The sequence below is a fragment of the Megascapheus bottae genome, chromosome 8 (genome assembly GCF_031878675.1).
Source record: "Megascapheus bottae isolate mThoBot1 chromosome 8, mThoBot2.hap1, whole genome shotgun sequence".
Classification (NCBI taxonomy): domain Eukaryota; kingdom Metazoa; phylum Chordata; class Mammalia; order Rodentia; family Geomyidae; genus Megascapheus; species Megascapheus bottae.
The window spans coordinates 31,861,457-31,877,715 of NC_143516.1; the positions used below are offsets into that span (position 1 = coordinate 31,861,457).

Genomic DNA, 16,259 nt, shown 5'->3' on the forward strand with positions numbered 1-16,259 from the left:
TAAAGCTTATTAGCAACTGTTACTATTTTTAATGCAAAAAAGATCACACCTGTATATTATGCACATGTTTACAGTATGATTTCCAATCTGGTTCCTACTCTAGTTGAATTATCCAACTCTGCAGTTCAGTGGTTCTCCAACTCAGTGTGCGTCAGATTCCTGGAGAGAGTTTGTTAAACACAGATTTGTAGTCTCCTGTCTCAGAGCTTCAAGTCCTGTAGATCTAAGGAAGGCTTAAAAACTTGCACTCCTTCCAATTCCCTGGTTGATGCTGATGTTGCCTGTGTTGACCACTGGCACTAATGACTTTAAAAGAAACTACTGACCTAATAACTTTAAAAGCTTTTCTATAACTAACTGGATATCTTTTATTGAAAATTAAACTAAGAAAATAGACAACAGGATTTAGCTATTGCCATTGTTTAGGAAATCATATTCTAAATTACTAGGTCAGGAGTTAAGGAAAACATCCCTTCTATTACAGATTGTAGTACAACCTTTTTAGTAAAATCTGACCATTTTTAACATAGGATAAATGGAGTATTAAACATTGGAGTTTTTATTTGTAATAGATTAAAAATCCAATTAAACAAAGCAAGTAAATCAGATAGAAGGATCCTGTTAAAATCCTTGAAGAATATGTGACACCAATTTCAGTCATTAATATGTAATGAACAGTTTATTTTTTAATGAGTTTTTGTTCCTTCCTTTCTGGTTGGAGTGACTAAAATTAGGACCAGAATAATATCTTTATTTTATTGTTTTATATCAGATAAATTAATTAATTAATTGTTTAGGTTCAGATTCAGTGTTCATCATTGTGTTACTACATTTTACTGTTGACATCATTGTCTCCAAACTGTACCCTGTGAGTAACAGCCAGTATGTCTTCTTGTCTGGTCTACTGTCTTTCCATCTTGGCTGTTTTGTTTTTTTTCACTCACAACCTTTGAGACTTACTTTTAAAACACAGTACTACTGTCCGAATTTTTTTTCTATTGGAGCTGTTTGGTAGTTCTATGGATTGAATTCAGGGCCTTACTGTTTTTATTCAAATAACCTAAGCTACTAAGAAATGATGTATGTGTTATGTACATAAATCATGTTGAGTAGAGTCTACTTTAATACTTGAATTTAAGATCTTCTAAAGCATGTTAATGATAACTTTCTCTACAGCTTAGTACACTTCTCTTCCTTATGTCTGTGATACATTTGCCAATTTGTTATGGTAAGTCTCTTGGCAAAGATTTGTCTACTTATCTAGTGCAGTACCTATAACAGCTTTTCGTTTGTCTTCATTTTCTTGTTGAAGAAGAAATGGTGGTCATTTCTTGATCCTTGACTAGGTGTCTTACAATAGTACAAATAGGACTCCTTGGACATCGTTCATGTTGCACTTCAAAAGTGAGAGTTCGTGGGGCTGGGAGTTTGGCCTAGTGGTTAAAGTGCTTGCCTAGCATGCATGAAGACCCGGGTTCGATTCCTCGGTACCACATATAGAAAAAAAGCCGGAAGTGGTGCTGAGGCTTAAGTGATAGAGCTCTAGCCTTGAGAAAGTCCAAGGACAGTGCTCAGGCCCTGAGTTCAAGCCCAGGACTGGCAAAAAAAAAAAAAAGACTAAAAAAAAAAAGTGAGAGTTCGTATGAGTCAGTGGCCACAGCTGTCTTGTTGACTTATGTACCCCACGTGTGTAGATTGGTATCTAGTACATAAGCAGCCAATAAATATTTGCTGAATAAATGAATTGACATTTTTAAAGGTCAGAATTATAAAAGAGGCTCCATTTTTCAGGCTGCAATTTAGAAATTTTAAATTTTGTTGAAATGTGTGTGATAGTTTTTTTTAAAGCACTCCAAAAATTGTAACAAAACAAAGTAAAAACAGATATGGACATGTCCAAATGAATCCCTCTTGTAACACTCTTCAATTTATGGTAATAAAAAACTGGGCAGGGATGAGGGGAGCTTTTCACCTGGTTCCACAAAATAAGCAAAGAGAAAAGGAATCTGATCTTCAGTTCATAAGACATTCTGAAATGCTATGAAGTTTACATTGAATTATATATCAGTCATTTTCTAAAAGATAATTCTGTGGCCTAACATATTTGATGCTGAAAGAATTTACAGTTTTGGAGGTTCAAACAATTTATCCTTTTATTATTGCTCATGCATACAGATTTTATATTTGAACATTAAATTTTCAGTTCTGTCTCGTGTTGATTAAAAATTTACATATAAAAAACAAAGCAAAAGACTTTATTAATAAAAGAGGAACCTTAGTGGGTAACAGAAATTGTAGTTCTTGTTTAGTATTATCTAGATGTATGTATTGAAAAAGGGAAGTCTCCAAAATTGGTTCAACATAATGATTTTGAAATTCATCAGGAAAAGAAACATTGACTTATGTGACATTTTAATATTTTGTTGATTATTGCTGCTAATTCTGGGTATTGTTTCTTTGAACTGAGATTATGATTAGAATTTAATACTATATTAAAAGAAATGAAATGTTATTATGAGATATGATATATGAAAATCCTTAAGACCTCTTACTGTAAATAAGTAATATTTAAGATGCTTTTAAGCAAAGCAGCATAACTCAGACATCTGCAAAGTCCAGACGTGTGTATTTATTTTATATTTCCCTCTGGCTGCTTTGACTCTGCAGATATAGTGTATGAATAAATCAGTGCCCTCTGACCAGAAACTGCACACTGCAGCATTTAATCTGAGGAAAGAGCTATATATGTTTAGCATACATATAATAATAAGTATTCATAGAGATGCTCATCTCACAACTCTTTTAATCTTAAAGCAATGAAAAACTAAATATGAATAAATAGTGTATTGATGGCCTAAGTTTAGTAGTATTTTTATACTAGTAAACTACTCTATATACATATATGTGTATGTGTGTATGCTACTACATATATGTGTGTACTACTATATAAGGTGTATATATATATATATATATAAACTGAGATATCATTATGTATACATACATATATACTGTACCATATATAGTTTGGCTTAAAATAGTTTTTTAATATTACAGAAATTTGGCAAACTGTCCGAATCCAGCCTGAGTTTTTTTTGTACAATCATTGCTTTTACATTTAAAAAAAATATTATCAAGGGAAAATAAACACAAGAAGGAGACTCTGTAACTAGCAGACCTAAAAACATTTTCCATTTAAGTCTTCATAGAAAAATGTTTTCTGGCTTTTGATATAAAATCTTGTATATCAGGCAGATTAAATTGATGACTTAAACATTACACAATAATATATATGGAATGGTGCTGCTTAAAATGTGAGATCAGTACCATTTAATGTGAATGCTTATGATATTGAGTAGTTGGATTTATTGCATTAACAGTAGATAGGATTAATGACATCCTATATTTTTGAACTATCTAGTTTTATGGTTTTTGATAATGAGAATATATTCATAAAATAATAATAAATGAGTGAAATAAAAATGAATTAAATATTTCTAATAAAAAGTTTTAAATTTAGTGAAGAGAACTTACTTGACTTGAAAGGTGAAAAGTGTGTTTATCTACTTTTTAGACAACAAAACTGAGGCCAAGAGAGGTTAGTGAATTTGCCTGAAAGGATTCAGTGTAACACAAAATTAGCATTGCTGCCAAATTTTCCTTTTGACAGTGCTGTCATTTGATAAGTTAAAATGTTCATCCATCAGCTTTCCAAAAATTGTGGTCCTTGGGCCCAAAAGTAATTTAGAGGCATCAGGTGTAATACATGGTAAAGCAGGGCTAAGCGGAAATAAAAATCACCAGCCTAATGGGATTGATTATATTCATACTAGACAGATTTACATTTATTTAGAATGAAAACGGGAGTAAGTTACTTTATGCATTACAAAAATAAGACAAATATACTTGAAGGTATTTGTGTACTTTATAAGCTTGTGAAATGATACTATGAAAAAAAAACAGGAATTGTTTGCTTTTTTGTACCTGTAGAATATTCAGATTAATTAATAAGTCATTCAGATTCAGACATGTGACACTGAAGGGTCTGAAGGCTTGTCTTTGAGCCTTGTGCAGAGAGCTGTTAACCAAAGTTGGGGACTTAAAAGTGAATACACTACCATAGTGAGAGGACTTTATTGTAATGAACTAATAGCTAATAACAGAAAGGAGTAGGACTGTAGATAAAAAAGCTCAGCAGTTTTTACACCATTTAGTGTGTGGACCAAAAGCCTAATATCCTTCTATTATTCTTGAGGGAACCACTATCTTACAGTGAAGAATGATGATGGTAACTATTACTGCTCTGAGAAGCAGTTGTTCATTTAGTCACAACCATCTTGTTATTTGGGAGAGTGATTCCCTATTCCCAGGCTCCAGAGGGATTCCACAGACCTTCCAGGTGATGGTAGGAAACTAGATCACCTGGCCCAGCTCTGTCTGCAGAGCCAAGTCATCAAATGAGGAAAACTTAACCTCATAGGTAAGATTTAGTTGACTGAAAAAAACTCACAAGCAAACAAAAAAATATTCACTAGCATAATATGCTTTATAATTTAAAACTGTTGAGGGATTAAAATGTAATCACATACATGAGGCTGCCTTTTTTCTTCTTATTGAAACAATATTGCCAGGCCCACATTTCATATATTTCCAATGGCTTTTGATAGATATCTGTCTAAAAAATTAATAGTAAATACAACAGTATTAAATACAGCCATCTCAATTTTAATACTGTGAGAGTATACATTAACTTTTATATGGTGAATTATACAAGTCCTATTAGAAATCGAAACCCAAGCCAGGCATTTTGGCTCATGTCTATGATCCCAGCTTCAAGGAATTGCAGGTCGAGGGCAACCTAGACATAAATCAGTCCCTATTTTAAAAAATAAGTTGCATGTGATGGTTCACATCTATAGTCCCACCTAGTTTGGAAGTTAAGGTAGGATGATTGTGATCTGAGGTCAACCCCCTATCAAAAATAATAATAGTTAATTAGTCTAAAGCAAAATGTGCTCTTGGGTATGGATCGAATAGTAGAGTGCAGTACAGTGAATTCAAACCCCAGTTCTGTCAAAAGAAAAGGAAAACTATATCCATTTAGAGCACATATTTTCCATTTTTCTTCAACACATACTATATTCTTCAAAGCAAAAATATTTTCCTTTTTATTTGAAATAAATGGCCAGAAAACATTTGTTATATAACATTAAGAATCTATGGCATTTGGCATATTTTTCTTAAGGTCGTTTGGTGATTAGCCCAATTTTAAAATATACATTGAGATGCCATGAGCAACTTAACAAGCTGTCTTTAGGGACTGTGTTGTGCCTTGGGTTTTTATGCTGGTATTTATCATCCTTTCTATTATTTATTATTCCTATAAATTATTTTAGAGTTTAGAAAGTCACAACAGGCTTCAATTCCTATAGCGGGGTCTCAGTATTCTCAGGTCCTACCCAGCAGCTGTGGAAATCATATGATTTGATGATCACTAACACAGTGTAATTCCTAGATACTTTTCCATCCTCCCCACCAATTTGACTCCTTGTGTGAAGGAGGAGGCTATGATGATTTGGAAGGAAGACTTGAGCTCTGGGTCCTAACACATACCTAGAAGCAAACTTACATCAGGATAGAGTTAGCAAAGATGGACTTGAGTCCTTTCAGACCCCACTCAGCACTTTACCTCTTCGTGAAAGGAAAGAGGCTGTCGGTATCTTAGCAGTTTTAGAGATTGAGCTCTAGTGCTATGAAAACATGCTTTTAGAGGTGGCCTGGAGGTAGAATCCTATGCCAATCACAGGTGTGGTATTTTGTTTTCACTGACCTGGCAATAGGATCTGTTCCTTACCAGGGATTATGGAGTCCTCTGTTTCTTCTGCTGTCAGGGCTTTCCTCCTTCCTGAACTTTCTGTGGGACCACATCAAATTCTTCATGTTCTACAACTGATCCTGTGTCTGTCTTCCATCCAGGCATCGCGGCAGGGTGTCCCAAGACTCTGAGTCACAATTGTTCCTTGTTTTCCAGTCTGTACTGTCTTGGTCTCAAACTGTATGTTCTCTCTCACAGATGAGGAGAATGGTAGAATACATTTCTTCACTGATGCTAGCCTTCCCTAGCAAAGCAGTCATTGTCTCACCGAACTCCTTTGAAATTATCCTGAAGCTAAAATTACCAGTCTGTTACTAGGACCATCTGGTTTACTTTGTGATTGAGCCTTCAGCCTTTTTTTCCCCTCCCAGAAGCCAGAGAGGATGGATCAACCTCTCTCCTTCCCTGTACCCTTCCTCTTGTTTCTCTCTTCAGAATATAGTTTATGCTGTGTTATCTGATACTTCTCATTCATAAAATGAAGATAGTAGATTTTTTTTGTCACCATTGTGATATGTCTCCTCCTATTTCTTTTGGAAAAAACAAAAGCAAGGAACTCTTGTGGTTTAATTAAGGGTGGGAACACACAATGCTGTCCTCATTTAATTATTTGAAGGCAAAAAGTTTGATTACAGTTATTATATAGAATAAGAACAGGAAACTTAACTATTAAGAATGAAATTAATAAAGTGATCTAACAAATAATGTGATCTGATAGCAAATAATTCTTTTAAAAAGCACTTCAGTTTTGATTTTTGTTTTCTTTTTATGGGAAAAGAGTAAGGGGGAAAATATGTGCATACACATATGAAGCCACAGGATGGAAAGGCTCCTGTGGGTGAAAAAAATTCTAAAACTCAAGGGTGTCAGAAAATTGTTGGGCAGTAGATACACTCAGAAAACCACAAGAGCATTTAACTAGTAGAGCAAAGCAAAGCCTCTCTGAACCAGTTTCTGTATCTTTCTGTGTCTATTTATCAGAGTTATGGAACTAGATGGCTTTAAATTGCTTCTCCAGTTTTTGGTTTCTACTTTATTAACTAGTTTTAAGTATTTTTATTCTGATATTTAAGCCTTTTAAAGTTCTACCTAAATTGGAAGGCCATAGTAGCTTAATAATTAACTACTGATAGATTCAATTTGATCACACATATTGTGTGTAAGTTAGTACAACTAGTGATATGTAAACTATTGTACATATTTTAAGCAGAAGTTATTTATCATATGGCATCCTCACTGGCTGAAGGCTTTATGAAGTAAAAATGAATAGGTAAATTCTGCTTGTACAAATAAGGAATTAATGTTTGATCTTTTACCAGTAGTTTTTTCGACATAAGCATTTGAATAAAGGCTTTGATATTGGTTGTGCATTTCAAACAGCAATTGTCTGAATGGAAAATATTCCTCTCCAGAACCATTTCTTATTCATTTCTTCTTTCCTTATTCTTCACTCTGGCATATGTATTATTCTTATACCGTTCTTCAAGGAACTATAAACTAGAAAGACAAAGAAGCCATATATCTTGTTTGTGGCCCTGTCAAAACCTATGCATACAGGTAATGTGAAAAGATAAATGTTTTTATTTGATAGATTTTAATTTTTGAAGTTTTTTAAACAACATGATCAAAAATAGCAATAAGACTGTGATGATGTTACTTAAGTGTAATGAAAAGATACAATTTTGGTGTGGTTATTTTGAAGTGCCTAACTTTAGGCCATTAAAGTTCTCATTTAAAGTTATCTTTTAGTTACATGCTTGAAGGATTATTTTTAAAGCTATTTTATCACATTTTACTACCTTTCTTTCAGCAAATTATATCAGTTTGGACTTTTGCTGTAAATGCAATTACAATGTCTAGAATGCAAAATATTTTTCAAGATGTTTGTTGGATCCTAACATGTAGGCCTGTCTGAAATGGATTTTTATACATAATACATTTTTTTCTTTCAAAAATAAGAAATACCAAGGGATTACATTTTATGAACTGTCATCTTTCATGTTGTCCTTTTAATATAAATTCTTCCCACCAAATAGAGAAACATATAAACTTTAGAAACTAAGGTTGGTAAGAATGTGATAGCACATTAACACTTTATTGGGGGAGGGGGCAATACCATTCCTGGGGCTTGAACTCAGGGCCTGAGCACTGTCCTTGGGATTCTTTTCTCTGCCACTTGAGCCACTGCACATTTCCGGCTTTTTCTGTGGACATGGTACCCAGTAATTGAACCCAAGTCTTTGCACATGCTAGACAAGCACTCTACCACTAGGCTACCTTCCCAGCCCCACATTAACACTTTCTTAAGTTCTTAAAATAGTGTTAATTTCGCATCTTTTCCAGATGTAATTTATTACTAATTTTTGACTCTGGAGAACTAGTTTTTCCAGTCATAAATGAAAAGCACAAATTTGTTCACCCTGTTCTCTCATTTTATTGGGAAAACTGAGAAATGGAAAGTTTCCCTTACATCTGATAATGAAGCAGAGATAGGGCCAGGTTTTAGACCCATACAAAAGTATCATTTAGTGTGCTTTCGGTAGTATTCTTTAAAGCACATCATTTAAGATGTACTAGATCCCCTTTAAAATTGCCCTTTAGGATGATTTGTGACATGTCTCCATTCTCTTAACAAGGGTAATTTTAAATCTGCAGTTTTATTACATGTGCATTATTTTTGGAAGAAAGATGTACTGTTTTAGAGTTCAGATTCTTCCTCTAGGTAACATTTCTTCAATTCTCAGGAGGAGATAACCAATTAAGCATTGAGAATTAAAAGTGATTGAGGTTCATATATGACTGTATTTAAAACATCAATGGGATAATTAATGTTACTCTCCAATGCTATCTTGTAATTGTTACCTTTATGCCCAATTTTGGGACTCCAGAATATTTGACTTAATTACTTGCAAATGATAGCAACTAGAATATGACATAGCACTTTGCACATACTATAATATCAAGGCTTTATCATTATTGTGCCCCAGAAATGTTCATCTTTGATTGATTTATTCATTTATTACATGAACATTTTAAGAACCAGTTGCTATCTTGATGGATACTGAGAATACATATACAACAAAAAAGGTAAAATCCATGCCCTTGTCCTGTTGATGTATAGTAGGGCTGTCAAACAATAGATAAGTAGGCATAGACTATAACTAGGATGTGATAAATAATGGGGCAGAAGTAAGGCAAAGTAAGGATGTCGGTAAAGTGTTTGTAGGGTTATAAGGGAAAGACCTCTTTCTCTGTACATCTTTTCAATAATTTCCTGTAGATAGCAGTGAGCCAAAAGATCATGAAAGCCTGAACAGTGGGAATGCTGGGGTGATACCAATATGTTTAAGTATAAAATGACCTGATCTGGGTTGGCTATGAATAATAAATGTTGAAGGAAAGTTGAGGAAAGGAGGTCTTTTGTATACATTTAGAAGGAAACACTTCAAGATCTCCATCAGGTACCACCCCTTTCAAACACTGCTTTGTAAGATACCAGCTGTTAGTGTTGAAGCTCTTGGAGCCAAACAAAGATCCTGGGACTTGAATTGGCATAAGCCTTGGATGAATGAGCCCCCATATAGGGAGAAATAAAGGTGTTTTAAAATGAGAAAATTGTGTGGCCAACATTGCTAAGGTGGGGTGTCACTGAATAAATGCTCAGAACATGAAGTCTCAAAAGCTAGAATCAAAGCAGTCTTTGGTTATTGAAAGTTCAGAACAGTTTCACAACAGAAGGAATCACCATGATTCCTTGAACATAGTTCATGGTTTAAGAAGACAGAAAATTTTTAATCAGTTATGGATTAATAAAAAGCAGAAAATTCATGTGTAGCCATATAGGAGAACCTTTTTATACCTGACGGTGAGATCATGATTTATGCTCATCATTGAGAATGAATGGTACATAGGCCATTTCGCTTTAATTAAGGTATTCGATGACTAAATGGCAATAAACCAAATGTCAAAATGCCTGTTCCTAAATCCAAAAGTTGAGACAATAACATCTATGGAAGTGGGAATGTTTTCCAGGGATATTAAATGATTGAGCTAAGTTGGATGTGTTAAATTTCAAAAGACAGGAAACTGAGTAGTAATGTATGCACACAGGTAAAAGTACAGAACTAAAGCAATTAAGGGAGAATGGAATTTGAGAATGTAAGCAGATTATGAAAACTGAAGCTAAGCTCTTGAGAATGAAAGCTTCTGATTAAGAATGTATGTATAAATGTGGAAGACAAGGAGGTTAGGGGCGGGAGAGGGAAAGACCAAGAGTGAGGAAAGGAAAAAAAGAAGGTAAGGCGGGGGTGGAGGGAGTGGGTGCGATTAAATATGAACCTAAATAGGTAAAAAGCACCAAAGAGCAGTCAAATGAAACCCTGAACAAGAAAGAATTTCAGGCAGTGAATAGGGAAAGTTACTGGGGAAATACCATTAACATTAGCACCATAAAAACAGCAATTAACCTTTTAGAGTGATAACTATCTGGCCCCAAGGTCTGTAAATATGATAACATTTCTTTCTACCACCTTTAAAAAGTGAATGCTGTTGTTATCTCTTTTATAGACAAGGGAATTTAGGTACAGAGAGATTAAGCAACATGCCCAAAGATTACTCACTTTAAAGAAGTAAAGCTGAGATTCAAAAACAGGCATTGTGCCTTCAAAGCCCGAGCCTTTAACTCTCCTGCCATATGCTTATATCCAAGATGATGTTTTAATTACATAGTTTGCCTACTGTCTTATGTAAGTGTCTTGAAAAAGAGTTAATTAACAGTTTTAAAAGTTGGGTGAAAAACAGAAAGTCAACAGATGGCTGGGAAGTGATTGGATAAATCCTTACAGAAGACAACTTGTAATTCTCTAGGGGAAGACAGAGAAAAGAAAGGAAATGCATACTTTTGATCTTTGTGGCTTTTCTCCTCTCTTGGCATTCACTATTTATTATTGATACAGAAAAAAGCCCCCTTTGGTGAGAATAACAGTAGTAAATTGTGGAGTAAGTGGCATTTCTATTATTTACAACCTTCTGTATACTACAAATATATATGCATCTGAATGTATGTACAAGTTTACCAGAATTGATTATCAAGAGTTTTGTATTGAAACTCATTTATTTCTTATCCATTACTAAATGAAAGATTCTGCAACAATAGGGGATGTTTTTGGTATTACTGGATTATCTTCAGTCTCAGAGCCTAAAGACTCCGGATTTTCTGTAGAGGCTTGACTCTCAGTAAGAGATCCACTAGATCTCCTGGAGAAGGTACATTTGATTTCCTGGACAACCACACTAATGAATGCTTCCCCTGCTGGCTGAGGAAGCAACTTGCCTCTGTTTACCACCTTCTTTGGGTCTCCTCTATCCTTTGTAAATTCCTTGTCCACCAGACTAAACCAGTACAGTATTAAGGGAAAAGGACAAACCACCTGCGTGGTACTCCAGCTGTTGCAGAGAAAGCAGTAACAGTACTTTCTTCAACGGTTAAGGCAGCACTTTTTCTTTGGACTTAAACTTGAGTGGATATCATCTGATCACTCTTTTTCTTTTGCCCAACTGATTTGGTTGTTCATAACTTTATTTTCCTACTTTAACAGAGTGAAATCCTTAATCTTGCATTTCTGATTTCCCATGATTTGTGCCCAAGCTGTAGATGCTCATTGACTTTTACCAGTATTCTCTGCTTAATGAGATATCTGCAGGGCCACCTCCCTTCTTCTGTGCTTAAACTGATCTTCCTGGTCCTCTCCAGTCTACAGGATTACTCATTCTAGTTCAACACTGCATATACTGTTCATGTGAATTCTGCCTTCATGTGGAGTCTCAGGTCCTGAGTCCATCTGAACATCTGTAACATTTAGTCTCTAGTTCTCATTTTATCTGTTGTAGACATTTATGTGCACATGCTGTTTTCACTACCACACTCTTCTTTTCCCATCTCACCTATACTTAATGTCAGAGAAAGTGGAAGCTGCAAAACTGAGAGTATATCTTATTAGAACATGTTCCTTGTCCCCTAATAAATAACAGTGCTCTAAGTTATGGCTAGGGATAAGGCAACATCTTGTTCTTAGCCCAAGACTACTTCTTCGAACGTTGAAATCACCAAAATTGCCTGTAAAACTTTTAAAAACCTGATTCAGGAGCCCAGAATAATAGAAATTTAAATGGAGTAGAACCCACTCACTTGTAGTGTTAAGATCTCCCCATATGATTCTGAACTACAACCAAAATTGGAAATCATTTCTCACAGTATAATGTTCTATGCCCCAGTTATTACTTTGGAGGTAATTCAGTTAAGACACTTTTATTATTTTAGGTAAAGAAATTCACAAGAAGAGTGGTAAATGTGAGGTAATAGTATAGAGCATTTTATTTTTCTTGCAACAGTAGCTTACTTAACTGTTTAACTTTTCAGATATTTCGAAAGAAAGCAGTGGAACTTGGGGTAAAATTGCTACCTGCATTTCATACTCCCTCTGGAATACCTTGGGCATTGCTGAATATGAAAAGGTAAAACTCTTCATTTTCAACAACATATTTTAAGGTGAAATATTCAAGTTTGTGTCCTAACAAGTACACACTAGATGGATAATGCTGATATGAAGCTAGTAACCTGACCTGTGGGATGTCTTGGGAATCTATCCTGTCTTGAGAAGCTTGTGTCGTATAATTTGAGATGAGTCCCCTTCCTGGGCTAGTGTGATCTAATAGAATCATACAAATCAGACATGATCTTAGGTTTGTTTTTTTTTTCATGATGATGATGAAAATCACTAGTTCCATTCTTCTCCACAAACACCAGGAGAATCCCATTGTCTTCTAATTTGTCACAAATATGTTTTACTTCCAAGGAAACAATTTTCAATGACCATTTAGTTCAGTTAAGCTGCTGGTGTTACTGTATAAGCAGAATATTTGAACTGGTCAAAACCTCCAGAAGAAGAGCTGACAGTAAGAGAGCCTACCCGACCCATGGTTGTTAGAAGGAAGGAAACATGTATTGATCCAGAACTAACTCAACCGTCTCCTCCATGCTTAGTGGCAAAATCTGATATCCTAGAGTCCATGAAACTGTAGACTCAATTTTTTTTAATGTATAGCAAATGAACTTCTCCCAGGGAAATGTTTGAGTCTTCATTAATAGCTTAAGCATTTCACTAATAAAAATTTTGTGTGAAGCTGCCTTCTTAACTCCTTTCTCCTCACAAATTATTTCTGGTAGCCAGGCACCAGTGGCTTGTACCTATAATCCTAGTTACTCAGGAACCTGACATTTACACATCACTATCCAAAGGCAAGCCAGGCAGGAAAGTCTATGAGACTTTTTCCTCCAAGTAAGCATCCAAAAATCTGGAAGTGGAGCTGTGGCTCAAGTGGCAGAGTACTAGCCTTGAGCAGAGAAGTTCAGGGACAGCACCCAGGTACTGAGTTCAGGCCCCAGGATCAGTACAAAAAAAAACAAAATAAAACCAAAAACCACTTGATTGTTACATGGATTTTTTTCCAATAATGATTAGGCTGAACATAGTTATTGTGTTCATCCATATAATTTATAGATTCTTTACATGTATTACTGCATATAATCTCACAACACCTCATCAGTTAGCTCAATATTGTTATCTTTATTTTGTTCTTAGGAAACTAGAGTCATAGATTAAGTATGTAGCCTAGCATCATTTAAGAAATAAACAGGAGAGCTAGAATATATCCTTAGATTTTTATATGCATTCCCACAGATGAAATGCCTTTCTTGTTTTAGAAACATCAAAAGCATAAGTAAGTTAGTTTGCCAGGATTAAGACTCTCTTTTGTATTGATTTTAGTGACATTCTATCCTAAAATTAAATCATGAAAAATCATAGGAATTTATGGTTCCTTGCTTTCTTTTTTCTTTAATAAATAGATTTATGCCCTGCCCTTCCTTAGTCTTCTATACATCTTTACCTTAAAATCACCCTGTACCTGTTCATGAGTGTGCATATCTGGGGATAGGTAAAGGTATTGATGCAGAGGAGTAGAGAGAGTTGTACCGCTGGGCCATCTCAAATTGAACCAAGAGTGTTGTATAATACAATGGCTCAGGCTCTGTTTGTCCAGTAGAGCTTCCAAGGCTTTCTTTATCAGCTTGAAGATGTCTGCATGCACTCCAAGGTTTTGAGGCAGGCCTGAGTCTGCTGACCATTGCTTGGGTATTTTGGGGGGTCATGAGTTTTCACATCTGGCTCACAGAGGCCTTCTCTTTTACCTCCCTTATCTTCAGACTTTATAGATAGCATTCTGACCAAGATACTGCTCTCTTACCTAAAATCCGGTCACAAAAACATTGCATACAATTAACTCATTTTTCCACACTTTCTATCTGAGAAAACAAATGTGATACTATTATGGTCATAACAATGCACTAAACTAATTGGTTCTCAAGTCCCTGTTTTTAGAGCTCCTACAGCAACTTAAGATTTGTTTTTGGAACCATCATTTAAACTCTCCAAGCTTAGCTGTACACTGGGAGGCAGGCTGGCTCAGTTGTTCTTATGCATGCCCACTCTTTGCATAAATCAATTTAGTTATTGTGAAATGGTGATATCACTTAGTTCTGGTCTCTCTTGGAATAAGTATAAGAATATGATAATTGCATTTTACAAAATGTTTATTCCTTACTGCCAAGTGAACTTTTCCTTAGTGCAATTCATTCTTATTGTATTATGGAATATTTTTAGTACATAAAGGACTATTTTCTTATTAATTGATTATCTGTCCATGCCTGTTGAGAAATCATCACTATAGCATTTATTTTTATTATATCTTACTTTTTCCTATTTACAAGTTTTTGTTTAATTTTAAAGATTATATTGATCATATTAGGTAGAAATGATGATCATTTTCAAGTATGAATTATGTGGTATTTTCAGGTTAAACTAGTAAAGATATATAATGGTTTGGGATCTTATAGGAACATTTTCAATTTCCTTCTGGAAATTGGCACTGTTTTTGATGGTGTATTTTCTCATTCTGACTTACCAGATAGCAGTGACATACCCAAATTTGCAGATAAGCCTTGCCAAAATAAATAGTAATGTTTATCCACTAAAACTTATCCTAACCTTTGTCCAATCATATATATTTATTAGATAATCTCTAGTCATCTGTGAAGCTGACTTATCTGAAGTTTTTCCCCCATAGGGGAAGAAAATGGTATTTCCTTCTTATCTGTAGTATTTTCATTGTTATCTACAGTATTGATTTTTAATTCTTATCTATAGTTTTGATTTTCAAGATGAGCTACTGAACCCATGATCTCTGTATTTTCACAATATATACTTTTGTTTATTTGAAATAGGAGAGAGAAGAGGGGAAAACAAGATGATTAGGAGGGAATGGAGGGAGGTAAATGGGAACAAAAACATGAGAAGGGGTATCAGTGTGTGAGAAGTAATACACCTACTATCTGGCAAATGTAACTGTAACCCCTCTATACATTACAATTTTTTTAAAGGAAGGAATAGGGGAATGTGGGCATGGAGTATGTCTCTTAATTTCTTAAGGCTGTCACCAGTGAAAGTTTCCAAGAGGAGGGGAAGTGTATCTGGAAAGTCCTATTTTCTTAATTACTTTCTCAGAATAAGAGCATGTTTGTAGAAGGATGGGAGGTGGTGCTGGGGACACTTTTTAGAATAGAAATGTATTCACTCTTGACTTGCTTTGAAACTCAGCATTGTGATCAGAACATGCTGGCTGAAATATCATAATTCTGCTCTTTCCTCTCTATTTCAAAAGTAGTTGTGAGTGCTGCTCTTTGAGAACATCTATATGTTAACACAGATATGAACTTACCGGTCTTATCTGTTCACATTCCTCTAGTTGTCAGGTTGTTGTCTGAAAATAATTGGTTTCTTCACTGTTTCTTGGTTGAAAATAAGCATTTATTTGAGTCCCTGCTAAGATGACAGTTTCATTCTAAGTTCTGAGAAGCTTTCCTATTTCTTTTCATTTTATTCACAATGTAGCTGGGAGTCTCTTTCTCTCAAGAAACTCACAGCATTGTTGGTAAAACAAAATACACATACTATATATCATATTATACACTATCCCATGTAATTGAAAAATGGAGGAATGTCTATGCTGAGGAAAGATAATACTCATTGGGCTGAATTTAAAGTAAGTGGTATTTTCAATTGGAAGATTCATGAATTTGGAGACAAAAATACCAATAAGATAGATTCAGCTTCCATATTCATATAAGCCTCAAATACGCAGATTACCCATGTATAAATACACATATGCTACCTTAGAAAATATACAGAGTGCCTAAATAACTTATATATGTACAGAGCTACCTTAGGAGCTCTGTCTCCAGAGTCTATCCAGAGAAAAAGAACTTGTCTTT

General features: G+C 34.8%; 1 protein-coding gene across 1 annotated transcript in view; it reads left to right on the forward strand.

The window, feature by feature from the left end:
• The window catches only part of Man1a1 (mannosidase alpha class 1A member 1), a 162,669-nt gene that overhangs the window by 79,465 nt on the left and 66,945 nt on the right, over positions 1–16,259 (forward strand). Inside the window, exon 6 of the mRNA XM_090338209.1 lies at positions 12,291–12,385. Coding sequence (XP_090194335.1) covers positions 12,291–12,385 — 95 coding nt within the window. The remainder of the gene's footprint in view (positions 1–12,290; positions 12,386–16,259) is intronic.